Source organism: Coccomyxa subellipsoidea, assembly GCF_000258705.1.
Source record: "Coccomyxa subellipsoidea C-169, whole genome shotgun sequence".
Classification (NCBI taxonomy): domain Eukaryota; kingdom Viridiplantae; phylum Chlorophyta; class Trebouxiophyceae; family Coccomyxaceae; genus Coccomyxa; species Coccomyxa subellipsoidea.
The window spans coordinates 1,259,926-1,273,748 of record NW_005178038.1 but is presented as its reverse complement, the minus strand read 5'-3'; the positions used below and the strand labels follow the sequence as shown (position 1 = coordinate 1,273,748).

The window sequence follows — 13,823 nt, the reverse complement described above, 5'->3', positions numbered from 1 at the left end:
AGGTCGGTGTAAGCGCCAAGTACGCCAAGAAGGTGCTGAAGCGCTTGCAGCGACAGCTCGAACCCCAGCCACAACCCCTTGCAGCCGTGCCCACAGGCAACGACAGCCCTCGTGTGCCAGCTCCTGAGAAGCCAAGGGAGCCCCGGGAACAGCAGGAGCAGAAGCCTGCAGCCGCCGAGCCACAGCCGCCAACCGTTCCCCGGAGCAGGACCCCGGTCGCGGCAGCACCCCAGCCGGCCCGAGGAACCTTCCTGGGGCAGCAGTTGCTCGCGAACGGCCCGGCATGGGGCGGCGCGGCTGCGCAGGCGCCACCTGCCGCTGCAGCCGCCGGCAAAGGCCCTCGGCCGCCGGCCACGCGGCCGATGGCGCCCAACGGGCCACTTCCCCTCGCGAACGCACAGCCGCCGCCACCGCCGCCAAAGCTGATCCAGCGGGAGCACTCCTGGGAGCCGCCGCCGCCGCCCCTGCTGCTGCCGGTCCCGGGCACGGGCCCCGCACCAAGCCGCCTGCCCCCACCGCCGCCCCCGCCGGTGCATGCGCAGGTCCGCACAACGGCGCCGCTCTGGCAGCAGCAGCAGCAGCCGCAGCCGCACCCGGCGCCTCCCGGGGTCCAGCCCGGCAGCCTGTACAGTCAGCCCCTCACTGCAAGGGCTATCCCGCAGCAGCAAGCACCCGCGCACTTCACGGGGCCCCGTCCTCCGCAGGCGCCTCTGCAGCCCGGCAGCTGGGGCAGCGCCCCAGGCACTCCAGTCAGCTGGCAGGACGCCAATCTTGCGGCCACGCAACGGGGACCTTTCGGTGGGCCTCAGGCGGGCGGCATGGGCAGCCTGCAGCAGCAGCATCCGCAGCTTGGACCTGCAGGAGTCAGAGGCATGCCCACGAGCACACAGGGCGTGCATGCGCAGCAGCCGCCGCCCCCGCAGGGGCCGCCCCGCCGCTCGACCGATTTCGCGCAGCAGGGGCTGCTGCGGCAGGGCAGCCTCGGCCGCCGCTCGCTGGAATCGGCAGGGTCCCTGTCTGATGCGGTCGGCCCCTTCCACGGCAACGGTACGCCTCGCGCCGCCGTCGACCTCGGCTCTGGCTCTTCCCTATTCGCGCACCCGGTGTTCCCGGCAGGATCCCTCGGCCTAAGTGAGAGCCTGGCGGGCGGCACGTCCGGCGAGAGCACGCCGCACAGCGCCCGGACGGTCGGCAGCCTCGCGTTTGGCGGCAAGCCGGGGAGTGGATTGGGCGGCTTTGGGTCGGGCGCGTTTGGGCCGTTCCCGTCGGCGCTGCCGGTGCCGGAGGCGGCTGGTGCGCTGGACCGCATGGTGCAGCAGCAGCCGCGGCGGGACGACCTGCAGCCCGCGCCGCTGCAGCTCACCCAGAGCCACTTCGGGCCGACTGTGTCTGCCAATGGACCGCAAGGTGCGCAATGCCTTGCATAGCTGCATGCTGCATCGGCTCCAAATACACTACACTGTTCTTCTCTGGTCTTATAGCTGCAGGCTCCCTATTTGTTTTCTGCCAGTAGTGAAACTACAAGCAGTTCCTTTATTTGACAGAAGCCTGCATGTGCAATTGCTTCAGGTGGTTGGGGCCAGTGGGGCTAGTGTCGTACAGCGGCATCTCATCTATGGAATCTTGACCCTCCTAGGACTTCAATCTCATTGAATAATTGGGTGGCAATATTGCAAGACTAATTGTCTGTCGGAAATTGGTTTAGAGTTGACCTGCGCCATTCAGTACACCGTTTCCAGATGGCTTGATTTGTTGGAGTGAGTTGTTGAGTGATTGATCCTTGTGAGGGGTGATTTGAGGGATGCTGGATTTTGCTTCCTGAACTGATAAGCTACATCCTAAACCTGACACCGGCAGTAATGAGGCCTCTGCTGTCATGCCCCTAGGACAGGGCACTGGTATGTGTGTGAAGTAGAGCATTGTGTTCAAATTCTGTTGATTTTAAAGCTTGCTAACACATTGCCGGCAGGCACTTGGAAAGACCTTGTAAGCAATGTTGCACAGAAGGGGCATCCAAATTGGGTGGTACAAGTTATGAAAACATACTGCAACCTGGCGACTCGTACAACTCAGCAAGAGCATCATCCCTGCCAGTCTCACAATACACAGCATGCATGCATGTACGTACACACGTGCATGTTGTCTTCTATCTTAATTTTCAAATACGTCCCAATTTGGACGTCCCGGGTCCTTGATCATACAAGTACACTCAAAAATTGCAAAATATAACCCACTGAGGAAGCCAGATTTAGTGTCACGTTGATGGCTCGTCGGTGCACGACATGTTCTTCTTCGGGCTTGCTAAAGATCAGGATATCATCCAAGAACACCATCACAAAGTCCAGGCCATCTAATGTTTTACTCACTGAGGAAGGTCCTGTGTGCTTCTGACTGGGGCAGCGTTGAAACTGGTGGTACAGCAGTCACGATGGGGCCTCCACAGCCACAATGTTGATTGTGACCTCGCCAGGGCTGCCAGGCCGCAGCACCTGCAGCTCCAGCGGCTTCCCCACCTGCTCCCCCAACGTCCTGATGAGGCCAGCTGTGCTGGGCGCCTTCTGCCCCGCATACCCTGCCATTCAACATCACAAACATCAGCTGCAGCCTCCCCTCCTCACACCTTTCATTCCCAGGCTAACTAGCAATTAACTGACTGACTCTGTGAGGCCCTGATACGACCCACATGTGGCCCCATTTCGATTCGAGCAGATCTAACCCATGCAAAACATTTTGAGGAGGGGGGAGGTAGGTGCGCACCGACGATGATGTCGCCCGGGCGCAGGCCGGCGCGTGAGGCCGGGGAGCCGGGCGACACCTGGGGCACCAGGATGCCGGCCTTGACCGCGGGAAAGGCTGGGTCGGCGCGCCGGAGCATGCCCGCCTTGCTCTCGTTCAGCTGCAGCATCTTGATCCCAATGTACGGCCGCACCACCCGCCCGTGCGCCTTCAACTGAAATGGACAGCTGGCGTGAGATTTAATCCACAGATCGCATCAGACCCTCCCAACATGAATGTCACAAATGATGCTCGTTTGACCTCGCGTGCAATGATAGAACCGGTACATGCGACGCCTAATCAAGAGAAGGAAGATGCAAGACATACAAGGCAGTGTGAGCGCCAAGTAGGGAGAAGGGGCTGCCTGGCAGTGTATAGGCAGTACCAGACATACAGGACACCTCCTAAATGCAACATTTCAGGCACTTGCATGCCACGTCAACATGAGATCTTCTTTCCACAACCAGGCTGTCTTCGAAGCTATACAAGTCTCCACTCAACAGAATTTGTATGTTTGCAATGAGCAGGGCAGGCTTGTCGGCAGGGGGCGGACCTGGGCGGCGACGTGCTTGGCGGTGTCGATGGGGATGGCGAAGGAAACGCCGTCGGCCGTGAGCGCCTTCATGGAGGAGATGCCCACCACCTCGCCCGCCAGGTTCACCAGGGGACCCCCCGAGTTGCCCGAGTTTATCGCCGCGTCCGTCTGTATGAAGTCTGAATTCGGCCCCGCCAACCCCAGCTCCACAGCCTGGCCAACCAGCCACTAAGCTTTGAGCAGTCCCCAATGGCAGCACTGTCCAACACACGTCCAGAATGGAAGCAGCATTCCTATGCTACTGAAGAGCCCACTGCATGCATCCAGAGTCTTGAAGTGATCTTAGAGACAAGAGCAGTTGAGGTGTGGGGCGGATCAGAAGCAGCAATCATGGGTGTGCTAGGTGAGTTTATCACATGAGGCAACCGAGCACACAAAAGGCCAAAGCACACCTTGCGGTCGACGCAGGAGACGATGCCGGCGGTGACCGAGTTCTGCAGGTGCAGGGGGGACCCGAGCGCGAGCACCCACTCGCCCACGCGCAGTCCTGCGCTCGTGCCCAGCCGCGCGCACGGCAGCGCCTCCGCCGATTCTATCTTCACTATCGCTAGATCCGACAGCCTGCGCCAGCACCCAAATTTCACGAGGAGCACAAGAGTATCTCTACATGCTGCTGCAATATGCCCATCCCCAGTACGGCCGAGTGAAAGAGGCATGCACTATCAAGCATGGCTGAGCCAGAGGACCTGTCGCTCGATCAATAATTGGAGAGCCCAAAAACACAGGCCAACATGCATCTGATTGAATGCTTTGCATGTCAGCATATGAGGAGGGAGGCAGGCCCCACCTGTCAGCGCTGATGACACGGCCCTCAAAGACACGTCCGTCCTGCAGCGCCACGTGCACCGTCGGCTGCGTCCCTCTGCTGCCCCCACCGCCCTGCCGCCGCTGCGGCGACGCCTCCGCCACTATGTGCGCGTTCGTCAGGATGGTACCGTCCGGATCCAATATGAACCCACTCCCACTTGGGGCCCCCTGCTCCTCATCATGATCAGCTGTAAGTTGCACTCCTGTACATTAGGTCTCCTGGCGTTTAGGTGCACGGCAATCAAGTGCAGCTGTGGACAGGCAAGTAAGGCAGGTCAATGTGGGCAGCCCATGGTGATGAAGGGGTGCATGCAACATGGACGCACATTGAAGAGTCCCTGGCTGCCGCCCTGAAGGGTGACATTGACGACGGCAGGAGCTGCCTTTGCGGCAGCATCCGCGAGTGAGTGCGGGCCGAGAGGCGCCGTGGCTGCTCCCGACCAGTACGAGGTCGAGGTCTCCTCAGTGAAGTCTCTCACTCGCCCTGTCACCCCGCGATACCTTTTCAGCATCCTACTTTCCGCCAATGCAATTTTGCACTCAGCTGATCATGGGACAGATTGTTGCATTGACGGGCGTAGGAATAAGCAGGTGGACTGCACACACCGCCCAGATTGCTGAGGACGTCCAGGACACTCAATGTACCGACATTGTTGTTCCACGCCTGCATGAGAGTGCTTTCCCAGTCCCGCATTTTCATGTTGGCGATGCCTGCATACCTGCAGGTTCCACCAGGTAATGTTCAAGTCTGTGTGTGAGAAAAAGTTTACTCACGCTTTACAGTGAAGTCTGAAATTGAGGAAGAGCCGTACCCTGCTGCTCCCAAACCAGCACCCAACACCCCTCCCCAGACAAAATGCATCATTGGGTTGCCAAAAGGTCCGTGACTGCCCTGTGGTTGCAAAGGCAGAGTATTTAGATATCGAGAGTGACTCGATCGAGAAGACACTGAACGGTCATGACCCCACACGTTCAGCAGCTCCAGTGTCGAGGATGCTAGAGGTCCAAGGGGGCCACCTGAGCAGATTGTCCATTACTCCCCATGTACCTCCTGAATGGCTTAGCGTGCTGGATCTCACGCATCAAAGATGCCGTAAATACGGCGCTGCTGCTGCTTCCATCGACTGGCACTGAGATTGGAGGGTTGCCAGGATGCAGTCCTGTCACAAACACAACGCCAGATGATGATCAGATGCAACGCCAGTACTTCAGAAAAGGTGAAGATGCCATTCCCCGGGGACCAACGGGCCCAATATGTAGCCTAGAAAGTTGAGGTCCTCATAGCAGGGTTTCTTCTCACCTTGACAACTGCTGCTCGACGCTGCAGAAGATGGGCTAGTCGACGCGTGCGTAGAATGTGATTGAATGGTGTTGTCTGAACGTCGACACAGAATACGGGATACGGCCAACAGTCTTCGCAAGCCCATCGTTCAAGGTGTCCACTCACCCACCCCAACCTGGGGAAGCATGCCCGTCATGAAGAGGAGACTAAAGAGCAGCAGCAATCAGACGGTTCCGGACTTTCTTGAGAGCGAAGCTGGTGCTTCTTTGTCCTTGGACGAGCGAGCACTTGTTTGGAATTCCTTTTCATGGCACGTGATCACGTGCACTCATGAGTGCACATGCCACGCAATCTCGTAGAGCTCACCTTGGAGGAAGATTCGGCGACAATTTGGAGTATGAATGAGCTCGGAAGACACGAAACATATGCAGTAATAATAAATGAATACAAGGATCTCCATATCAAGAATTCTTGTGAGCCTTCATGAAAGCCTCCCGTAACGCACAAAGGCCACAAGACTCCAGCAAGAATTCACCCACGATCTGTCGCAACTGTAATGACATCTTCACATCTGTAATTCTTGTCGTAGTGTTGGTGAGTTCTCCAAGACGCAATGTCTATAAACTCATGTTGCATTGGAAAACAAGACGCCAATGCTGTCTTCAGTGAGCTCAATTGAGGTGCTTCAATTTCTTTGCAAGGTGTGAAATGATACTGATGTAGACATTGAGGATCTCTGGTGCAGATCTTCTTCTGCATAGTCCAAAACAACCGCACAGCTTCGCCCCTGCCAGGAACGTCTCCAGCTGACCAATTCTCGGAGGGCAGAGCTTTGCGATTAATCAAACGCTTAGCAAATGATTTCCCACATCGCCAGGTAGGATGTCAAGGCAAGCCTTGCAGAAGGAATGTCTGACTGGCCCTTGGAGAGGCTGCAAGTGCAAAGCTTTAACTGCAGTCTGAGGAACTGCTGTCTTCTTGGTCCTGCCCTCTGGCAGGTGGGTGCCAAACATTACAGTGACGCATCAGCTTTCCTGCTGGATGAGGCTCGGAGTGTGCAGCGACTTGCTGCAAAAAGACAGGACCTGTCCGTGCAGGTGATCTGCTGATGCCCAGACATTCCTGATGTACAATCCTATCAGCCAATCTACTTTCGGCACAGAAAATTGACAGGTCATGAGCCTGCTGCATCACAGGTCGCCTCCGAACAAGCTACAGGAGCTGCAGACCTTTACTTCTTACACGCTGATTTCACAAATGCTTACCACAATCTCTCCAATGTCATCCTGAAAATCATCCCACTGCATGCGGCCGCTGAGAAAGCAGTGCTGGTCAACGCCCATTTTGATTCTACTCTTGGATCTCCAGGTAAGAGGTTGATTCCTCTTGCACGCACCATCGCCTGTTGCTTTTCATGTGCTCAAGTATGTCAGGAGCTCCTGCAAGGCATGGTGATTGTACAGATAACACATTTATGTCACTGTGAGGGCTTGCTGCACCAGGTGCATCGGACTGCGCAAGCTGCGTTGGGATTGCTTTAGAACTTGCACGCCTGCTTGTGACCGACGAGTCACGCAAGCTGCAAGCGCCCGTGACTTTCCTGCTCAATGGCGGGGAGGAGGCCTTTCTGTTGGGAGCGCATGCCTTCAAGCAGCAGAGCGACTTCAGGCACAGGCTGGGAGCTATCATAAATCTGTGAGTTTTCCACGCCGGAGTTGATATGATGAGGACGTCAAGCTGTTGTGAGAGGTGGTCCCTGCAGCAAAGAGGGAGATGATTGCAATGGAACAGTATTGACGCACATGAGGATGAAGGAGAGACGAACAAGAGGTGTGATGCAGGGAGTCTACAGGGCCTGGAGGGCCTGACATTGTTTTCCAGCACAGTGGATCATGGACTATGAGATCTTACGCTAGAGTAGCCAGGCATCCACGGGGCACAGTCATAGCTCAGGTCGGCCCCTCTTCCTTGTAGCATCCATAAGCATTTTTGCATGGGCGCAGTGAAGCCCTGTTTCCCTGTGCATGTCTCTGAAGTTCTCTGCATTCTATGCAGGATTTTTTTGAGGCGGGTATATTGCCTGCCGACACGGATTTTAGGATGATGTCTGCAAAGTACTTTGGGGAGCTGCCGGGCCTTGATATTGCATTCCTGCTGGACTCTGGAGCCTACCACATGCTCGCAGATGTGCCTGAAAGAATCCGCCCAGGCACCTTGCAGGTGACACTTCTTGCATTTTAATAAGAATGAGTGCCGCTACAATTATTTGCCAAGCAGCTTGAGGCAAACGTGTGTGACCTGTGCCAATTCTTTCTGTCCTGCAGGCTATGGGAGAGAATGTGGCAGAGTTGATTGTAGACATTGGGGACAACCTTAAGCAGGGGAAAGATGAGGTGGAGGGAGATGAGAAGTTGATATTCTTCGATGTGCTCGGCTTGTTCATGGTATGCACATGAGTTGCACTCTGCAAAACTAAGTTACAGGGTAAGGACACCGTTGTGCATCCTCAGTTGGGCGTAAATGTGTCGATCCATGCTGCGCAGGTGACATATCCCATGCGGCTGGCTAGGATTCTCCACAGGACACCGCTCATCCTTGCCCTGGCATTGCCCCTCCTCAGCTTAGCTGTGGGGCCCAAGCTGCAGCGCACCGTGCTGCAGCAGTACCTTGAGCAGTCCAAGATGGCCCTTGTGGCCTTTTTGAGTGCCGCACTCGCAGTCATCACTCCTGTGCTCTTCAGTGTTGCATTTGTCTATGTCACAGGTGAGCTATGTACCCAGCTCCCCACATGTGCCTGCTAATGGCCTTAGTATGTGCTGCTACATAAAAATGATCATGAGTTCAAGCAGAAATTTGCATGCACAGGGAGGCCACTGGCGTGGGTGGGCCACTCTGCAGCAGCATATGCGCTGTACATGCCCCTGGCCCTGGCTGGCGCACTCCTGCCATATGGCCTGGCACCCAACGCTCAGCCAAAGTGGGTCCTGCTGGGCTTTGCTGTCCACATGGGCGTTCTGGCAGAGCTGCTCACCACTGCTGGCTTGGGCGCTGGTTATGCTTTGACTGCTTGGGCCCTGGCGGCTATCTTTGCTAGCCTCTTTGTCTCTGGGGTGAGTGAGCATTTTTGTATAACCTCCTAAGCTTTTGCAAGTTCCAGTGTTTACGCAGGAGGCTGAATGACATATGCAGAGATGGGGCTGTTGAAATGGCTGTTGAAACTTTGTGGGTGCCTGTCAGGAGGACGGTGGGGTGCAGCTGCCCTGGCTGGTGCTGGCAGCAGCGCCGGCCATTTTGCTGGTGGCGCCCCCGGCGCTGATGCTGTCCCTCCACATAGTGCAGAAAGCCAGCACCAGCGGCGCGCCCTTCCTGCAGTATGGCACAGACATCTCCGTCGCTGTCGTGCTGGGGCTGTCACTGATCGGCTGCGTGGGCTTTCTGGGAGGCCTCTTCGCGATCCAATTTAGAGCGAAAATATGGGTGAGGCCTGATCGACAACCTTGCAAGGAAGCGCCATTTTTGTGAATTTAAAGTCGTTTTCAGTTGAAGTGGTTTCTGACAGGGAGGCTGTGTTGTTGCAGGTGCCGGTGCTTATGTTGTGTGTCTTCTCGGCCATTTTTGGCGTTGTCTGGACGCAGAGAGTGCAGCCGTACACGGCTGAAGCGCCCAAGAAGGTGTACATGTATCACATGCATCATGTGAATGGCAGGAGAGTGGCAAGCTCAACATGGGACCTGGCTGCCATAGACTCGTCACCCGTCTCTTGGGCGCTTCCCAGCAGCCTGGCAAGCTTGCCGGTAGGAGAGTGGAATTCGGGCAGCCAGATTGTGCTGTACCCGGTGAACAAATTCATGCAGGTGCAGAACTTCTGGTCCTTTGATATCTGACCATACAAGTCATGGCGCGCATTGCTGCTGTTCTCACAATGTCTGACAATGAGATATTACTAGCAATTCATGCGGCGGGTGTCTTTAAGGCTTCATTTGTCATCTTTCTCTGCAGGGGATAAGCCTTCCAGCTCCTGCGCCAGAGCCAGGCACCCCGCTGCCACGCGTGGATCTGGTGGGCAGGACGTGTGCATCAACATATCAGTCAGGGAGCTGTGTGAGTGAGCGGCTGCAGATTAGTCTGTCATTCCCCAGCTTTGGATTCTATGGAGCCCTGAACCTCACCGGGGACATGACTGCCTGGTCTTTCACCAACAAGACCTGGCCGATCGAGGGGGCAAAGGCAGAGAGGATGGTGCGCTTCACTGGAGCCAAGGGGAGCGAGACATGGAGATTCTGGGTGAGCTGCCGTGCGGCTCAAATCTGTCGCGGCTGCTGTAGCATTCACAACGTTGTTAACACTGGTGCTTGCAACAATTGTGTTTGGCTGAATCATAAAATTGCTATCTTGCTGATGCAAGCGTGAAGGGGTGGTGCCTGTGTCCACAGGTGGACATCAGAACAGGAGGACAGCTGGCCATTGATGTTGTGGCAGCGTCCATAGCGAAAGAAGCGTCGGAGGCAGCGAGGCTGACGGCCAGCTTTCCAGCTTGGGCCTCCGTCGCTGCCTCAGAAGCATACCACATGCATTGGGCGTCAGAGCCGAGCGAGCCCTGATCACGAGATGCCATGTGTGGACCCTGAAGCAAGGCCTTCACCCCTGGCTTCCTGTGAAGTTGGTAATGTGTCTGTCAGTTTCCTGTTTAGGAGTGCGTGTGGGGGGGTATTTGGGTTGACGTCAGCTCGGGGGGACCGCAAACAACGTGCAGGAAGAGGTGAAAGAAGCCGAAGACATAACGATGATTTGGGGTATATCTGTCAGATTATTCAATCAAAAGTAAAACCTTTCGTTGCAAGCCAATAAGAGCTGGCGCTTAGATGCGAGGGCAAGCAGAGCTTGAAGACTCCCCTGCCTAGCTAACGCGTAGACCCGAGGGTGGCTTTGCCAGTTTCAAAGTGGTCGAGGAACCCGTGATTTAGCACTTCCAATTGCTTGCGGCTCCTAGCTATTTTGAGGAAGGTTTGATACTAGGGGCGAATCGCCCGGCCTCTCGCCTCTGAAGGGGATGGAGTTCCCGACGTTCAGCATGCAGCACACTCAGCCTGCCGCACTCCTGCCGACCCACAGCTACAAGCACAGGTCGCTGGCATCGCAGCGAAGACGTGCAAAGTACAGCGTGTTGCGACCTGTATCTTGCACGGCTGAAGCGGTCAAGGCTGAAGTTGCCGGCAGAGCTGCACCTACGTGGAAATCATCTTTTAGGGAAAAGTACTCCCTGGGCAGGCACGTGGGGAGTGGAAGGTGCGCATCCCATACGTGCCTCCAGTGCATTTCTGAGTTTTCAAATGCATCTTTGCGCAGGTCCGAAGAGTATACAGCATATGGAACACAGATTTTTTTGGTAGTTACTGCTCTGTGGTCTTTGGCGCATAGCCCAGGAATTGTTAATGTGATAATCACTGGTTTCAAGGCTTGTATTGTGAATTCGGAGCTTGCTATGTGTCATGCTGCTTGCAAAATCAAGGACTTTTTCGTATTATCGAGGATCCTGAAATATTGCTGCGTGGGCTGTGCTGCAGTTATGGAGTGGTGCACGTGTGCATTGACGAGGTCACGAAGCAGAAAGCAGCTGTCAAGATCTTGCCGAAAGTGCGTAGCAAACAACAGCCTCAGAAGACTCTGAAGAAGCTGGAGAGAGAGGTGGCCCTGATGGCCAGGGTGTCCAGACAGTCAAGGGGCATCACCCCCCTCATTGACGTGTACGAGGACAAAAACTACGTCTACATTGTCATGGGCCTCAATGAGGGCGGTGACCTGGAGCAGCTTCTTGAGGTATGCAGCTCCCTGCACTTGAGACGGAAGCTCTTACTGTGCAGCTGTCAAATCCGTTGTCATGCCTTCAACTTTGCTTGTGTATGCACAAATTTAAAGGCAGAGCGCTTACATCCTGGTTGTGCTTGGTGTGCAGAAGTATGGCTCCTTCTCAGAGCGAGCCACTGCGACTGTCATGTACGAGTGCCTGAAGATCATCTCCGTTTGCCATGCCAACGGTGCGTAGCAATGTCTACCTTCCTGGCATCTGCCACAATGTTTCCATCTGGGTGCTTGAGGGATGTCTTGACATGTTGCCTGCATGGTGCAGGGGTGCTCCTGGGCGACATCAAGCCAGCAAACTTCATGCTGCGCCACAGATATAGAGATCCTTTGAAGGCCTTGGAGAGCGAGCACTTGGGGGAGGGTTTTCTCTCAGCCATCGACTTTGGCTGCAGCCAGGCTGTGGGCCCTGCTCCTCTGGCGAGGCGGACAGGCACTCCTGTCTACATGTCCCCTGAGACTTTCAGGCGGGAGTACCACCTTGAAGCCGAGTGAGCCCCAGATCTCTCAGCTTGCTCTGGGCCGTAACAATTGACAGTCCACTGCTTCACTGCTTTTGTCTGGTATTGCAACGATGCTTCTGTTGTGGTCGCTGAACTCCTTTGCATCTGCTATGCTGCAGTCTGTGGAGCCTGGGCATGATGATGTACCAACTTATTGCCGGCCGCTTCCCCTTCTGGTAAGCCCCTTCCTATAAGCACCACCTGCTGTGGTCTGTGCACACACTTGGCATGATTCTTTCCTCGTGCACATTCCCTGGGGCGCCCACTCCCTGGGAACTTCCTGCAAGCAATCTGTTGACTGATGTGGGTCGTCACGCTTTGCAGGCCAAGCGTGGAGCAGTGCAGAACCAGGTCGCTGGAGGAGGTGATGAAGGCGGTCATCATGGAGGACATTCCTGTGGACTATGGCCCCTGGCTGTCAGTCTCCCCAGAGGGCCTCAGCCTGCTGCAGGGGCTGCTGACGCGCGACCCCACCCAGCGCCTGACAGCTGTGGAGGCCCTGGAGCACCCCTGGTTCCAGCGCCAGATCGACAGCGGCGGCAGCGCCGGTGACGGCCAGTCGGCTGCCGGCGGCGGCCGCAACAACATCGTCCCCCTCATGCCGGCTGCGCCGCGCGGCGGCTCCTCCGAAGCTGGCGCCCTGCGCAGCATGGCGGCGTGAAGGCGTGCTGCGACGCGCATGTCAACCTGTAGAAAATGCGGTGAGCGGTGACGTCGTGTCATAGAGTAAGCGCCAATCAACAAGAAATGCATGAGCACTTATCATGAATTAATGGCGGCTAGACCGGCTGCGAGAAGACGTTTTGTTAGATTATTAGCACACTGCGCATTTGTGCCCCCCCGTTCCGTATCGAGGGTAGTCTTCGGGCTTGCACTGCAGGGCTTTTGTATTCACACCTATAAAGAACTGTCTAGCTGCAAGACCATCTCAAGATTTGGTTTTGTCGGATCGTATCTGGATGGATCCTTACACTGCCTAGTTGAAGATGCATGACAGACTGCAGATGACGAGAAGAAAATTTTGTTTTCAGTAGCAAAGCTGGGGCAGACTTTTCCAGACAGACGTTTTTGAGATTGCAGTGGGCTGGGAGCCACTGGTTCAGCAGTTCCTGATCAGGATCATTTATTTTCGAATTGGGTAGAGTGAGTTGAGTGATGAGAGTTCGAGTTGGCAGAACGGCATGCATGGAATACTGGTTCTGAACGGATGCACTGTGTATTGCATTAGATCTGTTAGGATATTTGTATCAGATGAGAAGATCAAAACGACATTTTGAGTGGAAGGATGATGAGGCGCTGAAATGTGAGCAGCCTAGTTGTGAGCAAGATGAGTCATGTGCAGTGCACTGCACTGGATCAAGTGTGTCGTCACTTATAAGACCTATCGACGTTGTGGAACTACTTGCAGCAGCAAAGCTTAAGCAGTGGTAGTAAGCTTGAGATGCTCGTCTATTGCTATATATGCTGAGTCTGTGCTAAGATGTGTACCATCTGGGTAGCACTCCAATTGTGTAAGGGATAACCTGAACCTATGCTCGAGAGGGACTTGAATCCGAGCGGCATCATGCATGAATGATTCTCATCAGGCATCATGCCAGTGTATGTGCAACCTGCACTTCAAGCTTGAAGTTATAATGGTGATCACTATCATCTGCATTGTGAAAGTGCCACCCTTAGAGCGGCTCCGAGCAGCAGATGCTGCAGCTCGGCAGCTGCGGACCCCGGCTAGCTGGCCACGGCAGCAGCTGCGGCCACTCGCAAGTGTTTGCAGATTCAAATGAAAGATATTTCTGCGGGCCTGGGCCGCTGCATCATGCATGGTGGCGATGGCAGGCTGCAGAGTGCGCTAGCATTTAAGCATTTCTGACACATTGACAAGACTCTGATTGAGTCCAGTCTCCCCTCTGCCTCATCAGACCCCCAGCAACCCAAATTGCTCCCTCCGTTACACAAATCGCTTGGTGCCTCAGTAGGCAACCTGCCGGGAGATTCTTCATGGCTG

The 13,823-nt window shown here is 55.4% G+C and overlaps 3 protein-coding genes across 3 annotated transcripts; 2 read left to right on the top strand and 1 right to left on the bottom strand.

Annotated features, from left to right (window-relative positions):
* Positions 1 to 1,161: 1,161 nt before the first annotated feature.
* Positions 1,162 to 4,689, bottom strand: COCSUDRAFT_28277 (trypsin-like serine protease; the record flags this gene model as incomplete). The annotated part of the gene is made up of 7 exons (XM_005649116.1): positions 1,162 to 1,407; positions 1,570 to 2,572; positions 2,758 to 2,950; positions 3,329 to 3,523; positions 3,763 to 3,931; positions 4,158 to 4,345; positions 4,504 to 4,689. The coding sequence occupies 6 exons, from the start codon at positions 4,687 to 4,689 to the stop codon at positions 2,424 to 2,426; spliced, it is 1,080 nt and encodes a 359-aa protein (XP_005649173.1). The 3' UTR covers positions 1,162 to 1,407; positions 1,570 to 2,423.
* Positions 4,690 to 6,112: 1,423 nt separating this feature from the next.
* Positions 6,113 to 10,060, top strand: COCSUDRAFT_40975 (hypothetical protein; the record flags this gene model as incomplete). Its single annotated transcript, XM_005649115.1, has 12 exons — positions 6,113 to 6,160; positions 6,205 to 6,336; positions 6,458 to 6,556; positions 7,515 to 7,679; positions 7,784 to 7,903; positions 8,003 to 8,222; positions 8,325 to 8,569; positions 8,697 to 8,936; positions 9,038 to 9,313; positions 9,459 to 9,518; positions 9,579 to 9,743; positions 9,893 to 10,060. 12 exons carry the CDS (start codon positions 6,113 to 6,115, stop codon positions 10,058 to 10,060), a joined length of 1,938 nt encoding a protein of 645 aa, XP_005649172.1.
* Positions 10,061 to 10,249: 189 nt separating this feature from the next.
* Positions 10,250 to 13,351, top strand: COCSUDRAFT_65450 (kinase-like protein). The gene is made up of 6 exons (XM_005649114.1): positions 10,250 to 10,745; positions 11,024 to 11,276; positions 11,413 to 11,494; positions 11,587 to 11,809; positions 11,941 to 11,997; positions 12,146 to 13,351. Exons 1-6 carry the CDS (start codon positions 10,510 to 10,512, stop codon positions 12,480 to 12,482), a joined length of 1,188 nt encoding a protein of 395 aa, XP_005649171.1. The 5' UTR covers positions 10,250 to 10,509; the 3' UTR covers positions 12,483 to 13,351.
* Positions 13,352 to 13,823: the final 472 nt, after the last annotated feature.

What these genes read in the sequence shown, in the direction of transcription:
- COCSUDRAFT_65450 (XM_005649114.1), top strand. Translation starts at nt 10,510, where the DNA reads ATGGAGTTCCCGACGTTCAGCATGCAGCACACTCAGCCTGCCGCACTC. An exon ending in AGGCACGTGGGGAGTGGAAG is followed by an intron (nt 10,746 to 11,023) that starts GTGCGCATCCCA and finishes GCTGTGCTGCAG; the next exon opens with TTATGGAGTGGTGCACGTGT. An exon ending in ACCTGGAGCAGCTTCTTGAG is followed by an intron (nt 11,277 to 11,412) that starts GTATGCAGCTCC and finishes CTTGGTGTGCAG; the next exon opens with AAGTATGGCTCCTTCTCAGA.